Source organism: Salvelinus namaycush, chromosome 8 (assembly GCF_016432855.1).
Source record: "Salvelinus namaycush isolate Seneca chromosome 8, SaNama_1.0, whole genome shotgun sequence".
NCBI classification, from domain to species: Eukaryota; Metazoa; Chordata; class Actinopteri; order Salmoniformes; family Salmonidae; genus Salvelinus; species Salvelinus namaycush.
The window spans coordinates 59441270-59460561 of NC_052314.1; the positions used below are offsets into that span (position 1 = coordinate 59441270).

General features: G+C 42.3%; 1 protein-coding gene across 3 annotated transcripts in view; it reads left to right on the forward strand.

Moving 5' to 3' along the window:
- The first annotated feature begins 7214 nt into the window (after positions 1-7214).
- LOC120052982 overlaps positions 7215-19292 on the forward strand; it is a 32018-nt gene continuing 19940 nt past the window's right edge. The window contains exons 1-3 of one of the 3 annotated variants that reach the window (XM_039000235.1): positions 7215-7527; positions 11281-11411; positions 11617-11784. In XM_039000235.1, coding sequence (XP_038856163.1) covers positions 7467-7527; positions 11281-11411; positions 11617-11784 — 360 coding nt within the window. In that variant the 5' untranslated portion in view covers positions 7215-7466. The other 2 variants (XM_039000232.1, XM_039000234.1) reach the window with 2 other exon arrangements.

Below are 19292 nucleotides of genomic sequence, written 5' to 3' on the forward strand. Positions count from 1 at the left end.
AAACCATGTCATGAGGTTGAAGCAATTGTCCATAAAGCTCAGAGACGGGATTGTCTCGAGGCACAGATCTGGGGAAGGGTACCAAAACATTTCTGCAGCATTGAAGGTCCCCAAGAACACAGTGGCCTCCATCATTTTAAATGGAAGAAGTTTGGAACCACCAAGACTCTTCCTACAGCTGGCCACCCGGCCAAACTGAGCAATCAAGGGAGAAGGGCCTTGGTCAGGGAGGTGACCAAGAACTTGATGGTCACTGACAGAGCTCCAGAGTTGCTCTGTGGGGATGGGAGAACCTTCCAGAAGGACAAACATCTCTGCAATGCTCCACCAATAATGCCTTTATGGTAGAGTGGCCAGACGGAAGCCACTCCTCAGTAAAAGGCACATGACAGCCCGCTTGGAGTTTGCCAAAATGCACATAAATAACTCTTAGACCATGAGAAACAATATTCTTTGGTCTGATGAAACCAATATTGAACTCTTTGGCCTGAATACCAAACGTCAAGTTTGGAGGAAACCTGGCACCATCCCTACAGTGATGCATGGTGGTGGCAGCATCATGCTGTGGGGATGTTTTTCAGAGGCAGGGACTGGGAGACTAATCAGGATCGAGGGAAAGATGAACGGAGCAAGTGAAGAGAGATCCTTGATGAAAACCTGCTCCAGAGCGCTCCGGACCTTAGACTGGGGGCGAAGGTTCACCTTCCAACAGGACAATGATCCGAAGCACACAGCCAAGACAATGATCCGTAGCACACAGCCAACACAACACGGGAGTGCGTTCAGAACAAGGCTCCAAATGTCCTTGAGTGGTCCAGCCAGAGCCCAGACTTCAACCCGATCTAACATCTCTGGAGATACCTGAAAATAGCTGTGCAGCGATGCTCCCCATCCAACCAGACAGAGCTTGAGAGGATCTGCAGAGAAGAATGGGAGAAACTCCCCAAATACAGGTGTGCCAAGCTTGTAGCGGCATACCCAAGAAGTGTCGAGGCTGCCAAAGGTGCTTCAACAAAGTACCGAGTAAAGGGTCTGAATACTTATGTAAATGTGATATTTTTTATGTTTAATACATTTGCAAAAATGTCAACCTGTTTTTGCTTTGTCATTATGGGGTATTGTGTGTAGATTGATGAAAGGGAAATAATGATTTAATCAATTTTAGAATAAAGCTGCAACAACAAAATGGGGGAAAAGTCAAGGGGTCCGGATGAACTGTACATCAGATCTGATCTCACACTATTCATACACACAACAGTGCTTTATAACCAATATACACTTACTAAATATACCTACACATACCCACACACTAAGAAACACCTACTGTACACCTACTGTACACTGTACAAAATAGTTTAGTCAGGGTTGTATGACTTGACTTATGATAGCTAACTTATTTACCCACAACAACATATTTATGTCCACCATGATGGGTTTAACAACAATGAAGTAATTCTGTAACTACAGTATAGGACTCAAGTGTAGTGGGGATGGGTAAACACTCCATGTTGAAAGTGTGTTTATCTGTGTACGTACCTGAGGGATTGTATGTCTGTAGTCTATCACCTCTCTCTTCCAAGAGGAGGAGGGTCCAGAGGTGCTGCTGGTGAAGGAGGAGGGGTGTGAGGAGGGTCTGGGGAACCCTGAGGGGACCATGGTCATGGAGGACAACCAGACTACACCTCCTCTTGAACCCACAGAGGAACCAGCTGAGCAGCACAGGACCACACACAGTCTCAGTGAGGTGAGTCCACTGTGAACTACTGTCTGAATGGTATTAGGTCAGGGCCTGTATCCAGAAAGCCTCTCAGAGTAGGAGTGTAGATCTAGAATCAGTTTTGTCTTTTTAGATCATAATGAATAAGACCCGATCCTCAATCAGCACTTTTACTCAGAGTATCTCAGAGTATGAGTGCTCATCGCTGTTCATAATAAATATGATTGAATGGACAGATCCTATATCAGCACTCCTACACCAAGACACTTTGTGGATACGGGCCCAGGTCTTGATTAATTTAGTCTTAAGTCTGGGACCATGCCTTTGAATTATCAAACCATTAAACGGATAAGTCAGATGAACTGGTGGATACCATTTTTACGTCTCTGCGTCCAATATCCAGGAAGTTAGAGGGAATTTCACGAGCCAGTGCTAACTAGCTTAGCACAAAAACTGGATTTGGTGTAACCGAAGACTTCCATTCTTTGCGCTAAGCTAGTTAGCAAAGCTAGTTGCCAAAATCCCCAACTATCCTTTTAAAGAGTGTCAAGTAATCAAATCAATGACGATGTTTGCATAGTATCCATGGCAATCCCTCATTGCCCAATCAAATCATATCAGATTTCTTGATCCTCTCCCTCTATCTCTTACAGTCAGTAGACAAAGAGGATGGGATACCTGATCTGCAGCTGGTCAAATAGGAGACAATAGAGAACAGACCAGAGAGTGGAATAAAGATCTGGGATGAAGGTAAGGGAGAAATACATATCGAGAACATATATATACTATGTACTACTATACATCAATAGGAATAGAGATGCACTTGCATAAAATGAAATAAATACAACTTATGTTTTATCTACTAAAACAAACATCATAATGTTTGAACTTGACCAGGTAATTGACTCAAACTCCATATGTTGAGTTTTCTGCCATGTAACCTCTTCCTGCAGGTGGTTGGCTGGAAGCTAACAGAGGAGACTGGGTGGCCATCTTGGATTCCCAGACCCAGACTGTTGCAGCCAAGGTTCCTGTGGACAACATCACTGAGCAGGCCAGGACCAGAGGCGACATAGTGGAGGTCAGTGGATGGGAAAGTGTCCTTAGCTCTGGGCTGGGCAACAACACTGTTAACCACAACCAGAAACAGACAGTTGAACACAAAACAGCATCTCCATGACAAGAGACTGGCTGAGACCAGGGCGAGGTGTAGATTTGGTCTACGGGGACGGTGTGTCCGTATGTGGTGGGAAAGAACAGACACGGCTAGTGATGCTCCTATAGTTGTGATTCACAGAGACTGATGGCGCATCAGGTTAACCCCCGAACAGGTATTGCCTTTAGCCTGCCTTCGATTAGCCTGATGACTCCCACCAAATGCTTTAGCTTCTTTGTCATTCGCCACACACTTTACTCTGAGACTGCCATCATTGAAGTTGTTTGTGGTGACGAGTGGCGTTGTACAAAACAAAGTCATCAGCGATTGTATCGTCTCTAACCAATCAGAGTATTTGTATATTTGAAGGAAATTGTTGTGGAAATCTGTTGAAGCTCAAGTCGGCTACACAATGCAATGCTCTTTCTATTGGCTGGCTGGCTAGCTATGTAGCAAGCTAGCAAACATAGCTACAAACAATAATACCAAATATAATATCAGCATGTGACGTAGCTATTTAGCTGTAAAATCGCCTAAACAAGCTGCAGTATCAATCTCACCATGTTCAACCTGCAGATTGATGTGCCTCACAGTGGAGTCAAACATTGGCAACGGCAAATATACTTTTGAGGAGATGCCCGCACAGTGCATTCTGAGCAATTCAAAAACTCAACATTAGCACTAATTTTGTCAAGAAGTACAACATTACAAATATTTTCAGAGATTTTAAATAATGAACTTGCTATCTGTAATATCATATAGCTTTGGAATCGTGACATTATGTACTTTAGAGGAAAATAGGCATGTTTCTCGACATATACACTGATTTTGAGAAGGGATTGCGTGATGATTAGCTTAGCAACCGCGTGACGCAGTATGACAACATGAATGCGATTGGTCGACAGTCTGCTGGTTGGGGCGTTATACGTTGCTTCATTCATTGGATTCCTATCTCCTTTCTGTAACATCTCTGTCAACGGCACTATGCAATGCACCCTGGACTAAAGAGGCAGACAAATAGGAAAAATGTTAAATTACACATTTCTTGAGGTAGGAATATCGCAAAAGCATGTTCAAAGGCTCATTGGAGAGAAGACATCCTCCCCGAGTTATGACATCAGCCAGTATTGAAATCTGAGATGTATGATAGATGTTTTCACGATCTAAAAGTAATATTCCTATTAACTTCCAGTGTAGTGAGAGACTTAACACGGTGCTACGTCATACCGGACGCATTTCTGCCTGCTTGAACGCCAGTAACTCAGATACACATGAAAACATGAAATGGCCCAGGGAATCGATAGAACATCACTCAGAGATGCACAAAAACAATATAACATTCAAAATGGGTGAACCTTTCCTTTAAGGCAGCTACTATATATACAAATATTACATGACATTACATTTCATTGCACTTTTCACAACACCTTAAGTATGTGTCCTCAGGCCACTACTCCACTACATCTTATCTACAACACAAAATCCATGTGTACGTGTGTGTAGAGTGCGTGTGTTAGCATGTGTATGTTTGTGTCTGTTCCTATGTGTGTGTGTCTCTTCATAGTCCCCGCTGTTCCATAAGGTGTATTTATCTGTTTTTTAAATCTGCTTATACTGCTTGCATCAGTTACCTGATGTGGAATAGAGTTCCATGTAGTCATGGTTCTATGTAGTACTGTGGTCCTCCCATAGTCTGTTCTGAACTTTGGAACTGTGAAGAGACCTCTGGTGGCATGTCTTGTGGGGTATGCATGGGTGTCCGAGCAGTTTGCTAGTAGTTTCAACAGACAGCTCGGTGCATTCAACATTTTAACAGTTCTTACAATACAAGTAGTGATGAAGTCAATCTCTCCTCTACTTTGAACCATGAGAGATTGACATGCATATTATTAATGTTAGCACTCCGTGTACATTTAAGTCCGTATTTGTGGAACCTGGAAAGTAGTCCAGGTGCGACAAAACTAGGGCCTGTAGAACCTGCCTTGTTGATTGTGTTGTTAAGAAGGCAGAGCATTGTTTTAATATGGACAGACTTCTCCCCAGATTTAGTTGAAGTTTGGGGTTTAGCGTATCAAAGCCAATGACGAATTTTCAAACCTCCGCACGTGTGTTCTGGCTCTGGCCCAAACCATCAGTTTCTGGACCAATCAGTCGGCCGCATTGGTGAAGGGTCGGGGAGGTACTCGGATCCAGACTCATTGCGGAGAAGAAAATTACAGTTGCAGTCGGAAGTTTACATACACCTTAGCCAAATATATTTCAACTCAGTTTTTCGCAATTCCTGGCATTTAATCCTCTGTCTTAGGTCAGTTAGGATCACCACTTTATTTTAAGAATGTGAATAGTAGAGAGAGATTTATTTCGGCTTTTATTTCTTTCATCACATTCCCAGTGGGTCTGAAGTTTACATACAATCAATTAGTATTTGGTAGCATTGGCTTTAAATTGTTTAACTTGGGTCAAACGTTTCGGGTAGCCTTCCACAAGCTTCCCACAATAAGTTGGGTGAATTTTGGCCCATTCCTCCTGACAAAGCTGGTGTAACTGAGTCAGGTTTGTCGGCCTTCTTGCTCGCACACGCTTTTTCAGTTCTGCCCACACATTTTCTATAGGATTGAGGTCAGGGCTTTGTGATGGCCACTCCAATACCTTGACTTTGTTGTCCTTTAAGCCATTTTGCCACAACTTTGGAAGTATGCTTGGGGGCATTGTCCATTTGGAAGACCCATTTGCGACCAAGCTTTAACTTCCTGACTGATGTCTTGAGATGTTGCTTCAATATATCCACATAATTTCCCCCCCCCCTCATGATGCCATCTATTTTGTTAAGTGCACCAGTCCCTCCTGCAGCAAAGCACCCCCACAACATGATGCTGCCACCCCCGTGCTTCACGGTTGGGATGGTGTTCTTCGGCTTGCAAGCCTCCCCCTTTTTCTTCCAAACATAACAATGGTCATTATGGCCAAACAGCTACTTTTTGTTTCATCAGACCAGAGGACATTTCTCCAAAAAATACAATCTTTGTCCCATGTCCAGTTGCAAACCGTAGTCTGGCATTTTTATGGCGGTTTTGGAGCAGTGGCTTCTTCCGTGCTGAGCGGCCTTTCAGGTTATGTCGATATAGATCTTGTTTTACTGTGGATATAGATTCTTTTGTAACTGTTTCCTCCAGCATCTTCACAAGGTCCTTTGCTGTTGTTCTGGGATTGATTGCACTTTTCCCACAAAAGTACGTTCATCTCTAGGAGACAGAACGCGTCTCCTTCCTGAGCGGTATGACGGCTGCATGGTCCCATGGTGTTTATACTCGCATACTATTGTTTGTACAGATGAACGTGGTACCTTCAGGCGTTTTGGAAATTGCTCCCAAGGATGAACAGACTTGTGGAGGTCTTGGCTGATTTATTTTGATTTTCCCATGATGTCAAGCAAAGAGGCACTGAGTTTGAAGGTAGGCCTTGAAATACATCCACTGGTACACCTCCAAATGACTCAAATTATGTAAATTAGCCTATCAGAAGCTTCTAAAGCCATGACATCATTTTCTGGAATTTTCCAAGCTGTTTAAAGGCACAGCCAATTTAGTGTATTTAAACTTCTGACCCACTGGAATTGTGATACAGTGAAATAATCTGTCTGTAAACAATTGTTGGAAAAATTACTTGTGTCATGCACAAAGTAGATGTCCTAACCGACTTGCCAAAACTATAGTTTGTTCACAAGAAATTTGTGGAGTGGTTGAAAAACGAGTTTTATTGACTCCAACATAAGTGTATGTAAACTTCTGACTTCAACTGTATATATATATGTGTATATATATATACACTGCTCAAAAAAATAAAGGGAACACTTAAACAACACAATGTAACTCCAAGTCAATCACACTTCTGTGAAATCAAACTGTCCACTTAGGAAGCAACACTGATTGACAATAAATTTCACATGCTGTTGTGCAAATGGAATAGACAAAAGGTGGAAATTATAGGCAATTAGCAAGACACCCCCAATAAAGGAGTGATTCTGCAGGTGGTGACCACAGACCACTTCTCAGTTCCTATGCTTCCTGGCTGATGTTTTGGTCACTTTTGAATGCTGGCGGTGCTTTCACTCTAGTGGTAGCATGAGACGGAGTCTACAACCCACACAAGTGGCTCAGGTAGTGCAGCTCATCCAGGATGGCACATCAATGCGAGCTGTGGCAAGAAGGTTTGCTGTGTCTGTCAGCGTAGTGTCCAGAGCATGGAGGCGCTACCAGGAGACAGGCCCGTACATCAGGAGACGTGGAGGAGGCCGTAGGAGGGCAACAACCCAGCAGCAGGACCGCTACCTCCGCCTTTGTGCAAGGAGGAGCACTGCCAGAGCCCTGCAAAATGACCTCCGATATGTAGCTGGGTACAAAAGTATGTGGATACTGTTAAATTGGTGAAGGTAGCTCGAAGTAGACTTGTGATGATTTTCTGTTTTTCTTCCGCCCAGAGGGAGCAGGTGCTTCACGTCACAGGCCTCGGGACAAGACCTGTGACTTGAAAGGAGTGATTACTGGGGTGGCGTTGAGGTGGAGCAACTGAAATGGAAGATTCCCTGTGTCTGTGATGCCCGCCGTTTGGTGCGACGCAGACCCGGTGGCGAGCGTGATGAAACTGAGAAGACACGGTCTGTCCTTTTGAGTTTTGAAGCAGTCTTTACCTGATAAAGTCATGTTAGGACATGTCAGTTGTCCCGTGAGAGCTTTTGGGCCGAACCCACTAAGGTGTTTCAGATGCCAAACTTATGGTCATGTTTCAGCAGTGTGTAGGAGTGCATAGGACAAAAAAAATGGTGTCAACTGTGGGGGTGCCCATGTTGCTGGGGATCAGAAGTGCCCGGTGCAAGAGAGACCAGTTGAGGTTGTCAGGGTCAGAGTAGAACAGAAGGTATCATATGCTGAGGCAGTGAAGAGAGTAGTGGAGAATGGGTCAAGTGTGAGCAGTAGGCCAATACATAGTGATATGAATTTGTGCTTTGGTAAGGTTGGCTTCTTAGCGTTCATTGCCATGGTTATCAACTGTGCCACAGTAATGGTACGTAAATCACAGAAAATAGCTGTTGTGGTGGCAGCTGCAGAGAAGTACTTGGGTGTACAAGGTTTACAGCAAAAGAGACCAGGTGTGTTATTTAAAAAAAAAAAAAAAGATTTCACCTTTATTTAACCAGGTAGGCTAGTTGAGAACAAGTTCTCATTTACAACTGCGACCTGGCCAAGATAAAGCATAGCAGTGTGAACAGACAACAACACAGAGTTACACATGGAGTAAACAATAAACAAGTCAATAACACAGTAGGGGAAAAAAATGTGTCTATATACATTGTGTGCAAAAGGCATGAGGAGTTAGGCAATAAATAGGCCATAGGAGCGAATAATTACAATTTAGCAGATTAACACTGGAGTGATAAATCATCAGATGATCATGTGCAAGTAGACATACTGGTGTGCAAAAGAGCAGAAAAGTAAATAAATAAAAACAATAAGGGGATGAGGTAGATAAATTGGGTGGGCTGTTTACAGATGGACTATGTACAGCTGCAGCGATCGGTTAGCTGCTCAGATAGCAGATGTTTAAAGTTGGTGAGGGAAATAAAAGTCTCCAACTTCAGCGATTTTTGCAATTCGTTCCAGTCACAGGCAGCAGAGAACTGGAAGGAAAGGCGGCCAAATGAGGTGTTGGCTTTTGGGATGATCAGTGAGATATACCTGCTGGAGCGCGTGCTACGGGTGGGTGTTGTTATCGTGACCAGTGAACTGAGATAAGGCGGAGCTTTACCTAGCATGGACTTATAGATGGCCTGGAGCCAGTGGGTCTGGCGACGAATATGTAGCGAGGGCCAGCCGACTAGAGCATACAGGTCGCAGTGGTGGGTGGTATAAGGTGTTTTAGTAACAAAACGGATGGCACTATGATAAACTGCATCTAGTTTGCTGAGTAGAGTATTGGAAGCTATTTTGTAGATGACATCGCCGAAGTCGAGGATCGGTAGGATAGTCAGTTTTACTAGGGTAAGTTTGGCGGCGTGAGTGAAGGACGCTTTGTTGCGAAATAGAAAGCCGATTCTTGATTTGATTTTGGATTGGAGATGTTTAATATGAGTCTGGAAGGAGAGTTTACAGTCTAGCCAGACACCTAGGTATTTATAGATGTCCACATATTCTAGGTCGGAACCGTCCAGGGTGGTGATGCTAGTCGGGCGGGCGGGTGCAGGCAGCGAACGGTTGAAAAGCATGCATTTGGTTTTACTAGCGTTTAAGAGCAGTTGGAGGCCACGGAAGGAGTGTTGTATGGCATTGAAGCTCGTTTGGAGGTTAGATAGCACAGTGTCCAAGGAAGGGCCAGAAGTATACAGAATGGTGTCGTCTGCGTAGAGGTGGATCAGGGAATCGCCCGCAGCAAGAGCAACATCATTGATATATACAGAGAAAAGAGTCGGCCCGAGAATTGAACCCTGTGGTACCCCCATAGAGACTGCCAGAGGACCGGACAACATGCCCTCCGATTTGACACACTGAACTCTGTCTGCAAAGTAGTTGGTGAACCAGGCAAGGCAGTCATCAGAAAAACCGAGGCTACTGAGTCTGCCGATAAGAATATGGTGATTGACAGAGTCGAAAGCCTTGGCCAGGTCGATGAAGACGGCTGCACAGTACTGTCTTTTATCGATGGCGGTTATGATATCATTTAGTACCTTGAGCGTGGCTGAGGTGCACCTGTGACCGGCTCGGAAACCGGATTGCACAGCGGAGAAGGTACGGTGGGATTCGAGATGGTCAGTGATCTGTTTATTAACTTGGCTTTCGAAGACCTTAGATAGGCAGGGCAGGATGGATATAGGTCTGTAACAGTTTGGGTCCAGGGTGTCTCCCCCTTTGAAGAGGGGGATGACCGCGGCAGCTTTCCAATCCTTGGGGATCTCAGACGATATGAAAGAGAGGTTAAATGAGTCATGTCCTCCCCAGGCCATCAGCCTGTTGTAGGATCAGTTGGGGTTAAAGTAGTGAAATGGGGTGGTGTTTTTATTTATTTTTATTAAGTAATATATAGGTTTAATGTTAGTTGGTGGTGCATTAAAATGTACCCCTTTTAATTTTTGTATCACAAAATATAACGTCGTCGACCACACACTCCCGTACAGTAGGTGGCGGCATGCACAAACAAAATGTGGAACGCTGTGATAACAAAGAAGACCAAGAACCATTTCCACGTCAGCTTTTATATTATTTAGACGTTCAATAACACATACTTAAACCATGTAGTCTTTAATTCACGTTGGAGACAAGATTTGGTTGATATGTTATCTAGGTAAAACTAGCTAGCTGCTAACAATGGCTAGCTGTGTGGGTTTTCACACTGAAATAGCCTCCATTATGGAGGTGCTAGCGAATGCAGCCGTGGCAGAGATCTGTAAACTCGTAGACGACGACTATGCAGTGTTTCGTTTGGAAGTAACTCAAAGCCAGAAAGAAAACAGGGCATTGCGGAGGAAACTACAGCTACTGGAACTGAAGGTGACACGGGAGCGCGCAGAGAGGACAATACGAGATCGTGTCCTCACCAGTCGTCCCAGTAGTGTCAAGATCCTCGACCGATACAAAGGAATGGCAAGAGGTACATTTTGCAGGCCGATGCGGCACGGCCTGTCGCGGTTCTTCTCAGTGCCTGTCGACCCGTTCGCCTCTGCACATATGTTGAGGTGTTACCCAGATGTGTGTCTTGGTCAGTTTTTGGATAGTATGCAATAATTCTCCTGATTTACTTAGCTATCTTGTGCAAAGAAGAGCCAATATCATAGTATAGGTATTGTACAGTCATTGCAACTCAAACCATAGAGATCCTATTGTGCTCACCGTGTGTTGGCACGCCCCATGTAATCCTATTGGCTACTGTTCATGGTTATTTCATATATAGTGGGCATGCGTCTGGTGATTGTCTTCATTTGCTTGATGGTTAACGAAACGGGATTAAAGCACTGCTTATCTTGTGCCAAAGCTAAGCATTCTAACACGTACTAACGAACCGGTATACCCGTCGCTAGTTGCTACTGAACTCACACAGCACAGTGTGAATATCTTACTTGTGGAAGGTAATTAACAGCATCAACAAGAGTATTCCTTGTGGCATCATTGTAACCCACGCATCATATAAAAGTTGACCCACAGCAAAATTCTAACCAGATAATTGATTTACTGCATTTCCTATTCTTTATTCAATGATTTACTTACTGTGATGCATGGAACATAATACATCAATCTATAAATAGTATATCAGTAAGTTATGAGAAGTGTTACCTTACATCCTTGCCAATTCTAGACAGTGTCTATAGTGTACAATATACCGTTGCATTGACTGTAGCTAACCTAACCCCCCCATCTCTCAGGTGAAGGACATCTTACTGGAGGCCCCAGGATCTTTGTGAAGCCAGCAGGACACTATACATGGAGAGATGACCAAACAATCACTGTTGATGAGGGGACTGGAACCTCAACCCAGCACGTTATTGTGATAGAAGTTAGTGCAATAGTGTTGCATTAAAAATGAGTTACTTTGTAGATCAAATGTGGACGGTTTATAACAGAAAGGCTCTCCTCAGCTATTCACTTGCTTACATTTACATCCTAATATATCTGCCATAGGGTAGGTTGTGACTTCCCTATGACATTGTTATCCAATTCAACCCATGTACTGATAATAACCTCCTCTCATCTTGTGTCAGTCTGCAGATGGAGAAGCTGCAGGTCCCGGGGTCAAGCAGGAAAGGTCTGAAGGAGAAGTGGACCCACGGCGCAGCAGAGACATCCAGACTGGAGCGGCAGGAGAGCCCTCTGTAGCCACGGAGGACACCGCCCCAGAGCCTCCCAGGACCCAACGCAGCATCACGGAGGTCAGTGGAATGCCGAACACTGTCCTCAAGTCAGAGACAGACACAGAGACTTTAACTTTAACACACAGGCTCTTACACACAGGATCTGACCACAGATTAGACCCAGAGAGACTGGGCCTGGGGAGACTGGGCTGTCGTCCTGCTCCCGGCTTGGAGTATTTACCGGTATTTCATCAGAGCCAAAGGATGGTCCATACCCGTGGGGATGGCTATGGTGATGCGTTAAACACTGGCGGTAATGATCCCTCTTGTTCTTACGCTACAGAGATTAAAAACCCCTAGACTTGATGCCCGCATGAAAATTAAATTAGCATTAAAAAAAATCCCCATCAAAATCTTTTTAAGTTAGAGACATATTTTTAGTGTATGGGCTGCGTCGCAATCCACCGCATCCGCCAATAGCAGCCTTTCGTATCTACAGTGGAAGGTGGCCGAGCTACAGCGGTGTTTGTTAGACCATGATACATCTCTCAAATCGGTTTTCTCACAAAAACGTCTATAGTGTCCAAACCTGACCATAACCAGACACTCCAGTACAATCAAGTAGCTTCTCAACCAAATTTGTGGCAACTGTTGTGAAAAAGGTATTGAAACTATCAGCTACCACTTCCTTGTCAAATTGTATTTCCCCATTGACCTCCAGACCAACGCTTTTACAATTTGCATTCTTCCCATCACTATGTTTAGTGACTGCCACAACTTCCTATTTTCACAAATTTTACCTCATCTGACTAGATTTGTTCCTTAGGGTTATGTGTCTATTTAGAGCCTCTTCATCTTCGGTACTGTTATATTCTTGAAAATAAGTTTTTCTTGATTTAATTGCCTCAATGATTTCCTGATTCATTCAAGGTTCAGTTCTTTAATTCTAACAGTTTTCCATGGAGGCAAAGTATCCACAATGCTTAAGAAACATTTGTTCAAATAGTTCTATCCTGTTTATTTTTAACAAAACCACAAAAAAAAAATCTTTATTTTAGTTTTTCATATTTTATAATCCATATCTAGACATGTAAGTACCGGGTCCCAGTTAACTTTACTCAATTGGTCAATAAATGCATCTTTGTTATCATGTTTCAGATATCTCACAGTTATTGTGTCATAACAGTTAGATGTTTTATTTTTACCATGTGCAGTAAATTATAGAATGATCACTAATCCCATAGGGAATGACACCACTTTGAGACATCTTAGATTTATCAGACTTTAAGATCAAATCTATGAATGTTTGCGTGTGGGCTCCTTTTTATCAGTTGATGCAAAACAAATATCCTGCAAAAATTCCTAAAAGCTTTAAATAACTGTTATATCCAATGTTGCAATATAGCCTAGTTTGTTAAGTAGTTTACAGAAATGAAATAACAAAATCTAGGCCTAACCCATCTTTGCAGTCTAAGTAATGCATGGCTTGCACCTTCAGAAAGTATTCATACCCATAATCTTTTCACGTGTCTATTTTCAAAGGATAAAGCTAAGAACATTAACTTCATAGTTAAGAACACTTCAACAATATGGAAGAAAGTGGAACGTATTCTACAATAACCAATATCACTCACTAACAACCCTATGGAACAATCATTGGATCGCTTTTCACATTACACAAATGGAAAGGTCAAATGCTGTATTATCTAAATGTTGAAAGTGCGTCGGCAATGGAGAGAAACAAAATGGTGCAGTTTGAGGCCATGTGGTAGAGAGTGATGTGTGCACTGGAGATGGGGGTATGAGCAGATGGGTCTGGGTAGGGGTGATGTTTGTGGGTGTTTTGTATTGTAAAAATATGTCTTACAAAAAAACAAATATTAATACCCCTTGACTTATTCCACATTTAGTTGTGTTACAGCCTGAATTCAAAATTCATTAGATTCTTTTCCTCACCCACACAGAATACCCCATAATGACAAAGTGAAAACATGTTTTTTGAAATTTTAGCAAATGTATTGAAAATTAAATACAGAAATGAAATTTACATAAGTATTCACACCCAGCCTTTAGCTACCCTCAACCCCTCTCATCTATCTCTGAACACCATCCAGTCCCAGCCTTCAGCTACCCTCAGCCCCTCCCATCTATCTCTGAATACCATCCAGTTTTGTTTTCTAGCTGCCATATGTTTTACAAAAGTTCTGAACCTTTCAATTCTCAGTTTCTACATAATGTAAGTTAAACACCTTTGCTAAGAGTATTTATGTTCGATTGACTGACTTGTCAAATAGCACTGCTGGGTGATTTGATGAGTAAGCTCCAAGTAAATGTTGCATTTTTTTCAGCCATTCCTGAACCTGCAACCAGCTACCAAAATGAAGTGATCTAATGATTCTGTCTCTTCGCAGCAAAATCTTCAGAGCTGGGATGGTTGTATCCCCCATATATATATATAACATTCTATTGGTTGCAAGAATTTTGTATAATAATTTCAATTGAAAAACAAAGTTTTAAATCCGGCGTCGTTTTGTGTATCAGTTCATAAACCATGTGCCATGGAATCGGTACATCGAAAATAGTTGGGAGGACATTTTGCAGCCTGTATTGTGCAGCTGTACATTTTTAGGTCCTTAAATGAAACTGGTATACTTTATTTCTCACAATTTTCTTTAACCAATTTTGGTCCTTACTTTCTCCCCTTTCCACTTGCCTCCTCCATTTTTGCGGTAATGCTGCAATCAGTTGGTTGTAATTTTGGATAGAGCAGACATTTCCATATATTTATGTAAACTGCGTGTGTGACAACTCCACCAGTCCTATTAATGATGTAATTTACAAAGATTATACAGTTAAAAAAAAAAAATCAATTTTTGTTTTAATCAATTAGTATATTTGAGTTTAACCATAATAAACTATATATACAAATGTATGTGGACACCCCTTCAAATGAGTGGATTCGGCTATTTCGGCCACACCCGTTGCTTACAGGTGTATAACATCGAGCACACAGCCATGCAATCTCCATAGACAAACATTGGTAGTAGAATGGCCTTCCTGAAGAGCTCAGTGACTTTCAACGTGGCACCATCACAGGATGTCACCTTTCCAACAAGGCAGTCAAATTTCTGCCCTGCAAGAGCTACCCCGGTCAACTGTAAGTGATGTTATTGTAAAGTAGAAACGTCTAGGAGCAACAACGGCGCAGCCACAAAGTGGTAGGCCACAGAAGGGGACCGCCGAGTGCTGAAGGGCATAGCGTGTAAAAATTGTCTGTTCTCGGTTGCAACACTCACTACAGAGTTCCAAACTCTCTCTGGAAGCACCGTCAGCACAATAACTGTTCATTGGCAGCATCATGAAATGGGTTTCCATGGCCGAGCAGCCGCACACAAGCCTAAGATCACCATTCGCAATGCCAAGCGTTGGCTGTAGTGGTGTAAAACTTGCCACCATTGAACTCTGGAGCAGTGGAAACGCATTCTCTGGAGTGATGAATAACACTTCCCCACCTGGCAGTCCGATGGATGATTCTGGGTTTGGCGGTTGCCAGGAGAACGCTACTTGCACCAATGCATAGTGCCAAATGTGAAGTTAGGAGGAGGAATAATGGTCTGGGGCTGTTTATCATGGTTCCAGCGAGGCCTCTTAGTTCCAGTGAAGGGAAATCTTAACGCTACAGCATACAATGACATTCTAGACGATTCTTTGCTTCCAACTTTGTGGCAACAGTTTGGGGAAGGCCCTTTCCTGTTTCAGCATGACAATGCCCGCGTGCACAATGCGAGGTGCATACATCAATAGTTTGTTGAGATCGGTGTGGAAGAACTTGACTTGCTTTAACCCATTTTATAAGAGATTCTCCTAAATTAAAATAGTCCAGGCATTTATATATAAATTCCAGTCGTACTTTATCAAAGGCCTTTCCCCCGATTTTTCATAGTGTTCTATTGTTTCCAGTACTTGTCTTACAGTGCATTTGGAAAGTATTCAGACCCCTTGATTTTTTTTCACATTTTGTTACGTTACAGCCTTATTCTAAAATCGATTAAATTGTTTTTTTTCTCATCAACCTACACACAATACCCCATAATGACAAAGCGAAAACAGGTTTTTAGATGTTTTAGCACATATATTAAAAATGTAAAACCGATACCTTATTATTCAGACCCTTTGCTATGAGACTCAATTGAGCTCAGGTGTATCCTGTTTCCATTGATCATCCTTGAGATGTTTCTACAACTTGATTGGAGTCCACCTGTGGTAAATTCAATTGATTGGACATGATTTGGAACGGCACACACCTGTCTATATAAGGTCCCACAGTTGATATGGCTTGGTTTTTGCTCTGACATGCACTGAGGTCAAAGGAATTGTCCGTAAGAGCTCCGAGACAGGATTTTGTCAAGGCACAGATCTGGGGAAAGGTACCAAAAAATGTCTGCAGCATTGACGGTCCAAGAACACAGTGGCCTCCATTATTCTTAAATGAAATAAGTTTAGAACCACCAAGACTCTTCCTAGAGCTGGCTTCCCGGCAAAACTGAGCAATCGGGGGAGAAAGGCCTTGGTCAGGGTGGTGACCAAGAACCCGATGGTAACTCTGACAGAGCTCTAGAGTTCCTCTGTGGAGATGGGAGAATCTCCCAGAAGGACAACGATCTCTGCAGCACTTCACCAATCAGGCCTTTATGGTAGAGTGGCCAGACGGAAGCCACTCCTCAGTAAAAGGCACATGACAGCCCACTTGGAGTTTGCCAAAAGGAACCTAAAGGACTCTCAGACCATGAGAAACAAGATTCTCTGGTCTGATGAAATCAAGATTGAACTCTTTGACCTCAATGTCAAGCGGCACGTCTGGAGGAAACCTGACACCATCCCCACGGTGAAGCATGGTGGTGGCAGCATGCTGTGGGGATGTTTTTCAGAGGCAGGGACTTGGAGACTAGTCAGGATTGAGGGGAGAGATGAACGGAGCAGAGTACAGAGAGATCCTTGATGAAAACCTGCTCCAGACTTGGGCGAAGGTTCACCTTCCAACAGGACAACAACCCTAAGCACACAGCCAAGACCATGCAGGAGTGGCTTCGGGACAAGTCTTTGAATGTCCTTGAGTGGCCCAGCCAGAATCCGGACATCAACCCAATCTCTGGAGAGACCTGAAAATAGCTGTGCAGCGATGCATACAACCTGACAGCTTGAGAGGATCTGCAGAGAAGAATGGGAGAAACTCCCCAAATACAGGTGTGCAAAGCTTGTAGTGTCATAACCAGGAAGACTCGAGGCTGTAATCACTGCCAAAGGTGATTCAACAAAGCAAAAAGGGTCTGAATACTTATGTAAATGTGATCCGTTTTTTAAATGTTTTATTTCTAAAAACCCGTTTTTGCTTTGTTATTGTGTGTAGATTGATCAGGGGGGAAAAACACTTTAATCCATTTTAGAATAAGGCTATAAAGTAACAAAATGTGAAGAAAGTCATGGGGTCTGAATACTTTCCAAATGCACTGTATATTATTTCCATTGTATTGTCCATGTAAAACCTGTCTAATTAGGATGAATGATAACCTACAATACCTTTTTTTAATTCTATGCGCTATGCATTTGCTAGGATTTTGTCATCACAACACTGGAGTGTAAGGGGTCTCCAGTTTTTTAGGTGGACTCAATCTTTATATTCACCATCTGGGTCCTGTTTCAGTAATAGTTAAATAAGACATTCTTGCAGAGTATCTGGTCATCTTTATAGGAGTGGTTAAAACATGTTAATAACAGACCTTGGAGTAAATACATTTTTGGGGGGATATACTTCAACTGGTATGTCATCCAGCCATAGAGTTTTCCCAGACTTGAGACTTTAATTGCATCTATTATTTCCTCCTCTAATTAGGCCTTCACATTAGTCTTTCTGTATAACTGTTAATTTAACACTATTAATAGAAAACTAATCTTACAATTAACTTCCTTTAGTTGAAATGGAGGAGACTGAAATGGAAACATATACTTAAAGTACTTTCCTTCCTCTTTTAAAATATTGTTTGGTGAGTCATTGAATACGTTATTTGTAACAAGTTTCTATAAAATAGTTTTGGTAGCATTTCAATGTCGAAGATAAAAATGTTATTTGGTGCATTTTTCCCGATATTCCATCCAGTTCGGTTTATTTTTACAATATATTACACTTGGTCTTTCTTGAATACGTTCCTCCATATATTTTTGTTTTTCCTCTAACTTACTCTGAGCCTCTATGGTACTGTTTGTATAGCTATTTATCTCTACTGTTAGTTCCTCTATTTTCTTTTTCAGATGAACTCTTTTGACCTAAAATGTTTTTGTTGAATTGCATTCCCTCTTAAAAGTGTCCCATACAATAAGGGGACATGCTCTACCTATGTTAAGTACGAAAAAGTAAGTTATTCTGTCTTGGTTAAAAACAATTTGTCATCCAGTAGGCTTAGTAGAGTGCTACAGCAAAAACCAAAACGTGGACTCTTTGGGGTCCAGAGAACCGAGTGTGGGAACCGTTGGATTAGGCTAAGATCAACATACTGTATGTTCTTGTTTAAAACCACAGTGGCACATTTCCTATTGCCACAGATGGCCTAATAACAAGGTCCCTGAGTCCATATTCATCAACCATTTCCCCAATCTCTGGGCCAAAAGATTGCATATCTGCCCCCCAGTCATGCACAACTATTGTCCTCATAAGATTGAATACTTTCTTACATTTAGTCTCAATACATGTAATATGACATCTCCATGTAAGCTTTTCATCAAACCATAGCCCCAAATACTTAAATTCTGCAACCCTTTTCAATCATTGTCCATATAATCGAACACTGACACCTTCCTTTGTCTTTTTGTTAGCAAACAAGATTTGGATACAGATAACTTGAAACACCATGATAAGGATCATTCCTCTACTGCTAAAACAGCTCCTTGCCTTTTATCTATTACAATGGCACCATCATCTACATATAAGGCCGCCACTATACCCTGTATCAACGTGAATAATGGTGCTACCCTGTGGAGTTCCATTTTCCACCTCATATTCTCTTTATAACTCCGATCCCAACCTGACCTGGAAGGTTCGGTCAAACAAGAAATCCAGTTGTACATTCTCCCACCTATACACACATTCAATTGAACCAGTAGCCGTTCCCTCCACATTGTATCAAATGCTTTTCTATGTCAAAATATACAATTGACATCACTTCCTTCATTGCCAAAGCTTTGGTCACTGCAGTACTAATTGTAACCAATACATGAAGGATAGTCCTTATTTTTCTTAATACACTCTGAGATGGACTTAATAGATCCCTATGTTCCAGATAATACAACAATCTACCCACAATCAACTTTTCCATTAGTTTACAGAGATTTTATGTAAGTGCAATAGGTCTATAACTTCTCTGCGATACGGATCCCTTTTACGGGATAATTTTCCTAAACACACGCTGAATTGCAGGGCGCAAAATATTACTAAAAATATTTATAATCATGCAATCACAAGTGAAATATACCAAAACACAGCTCAGCTTGTTGTTAATCCACCTATCGTGTCAGATTTTGAAAATATGCTTTAC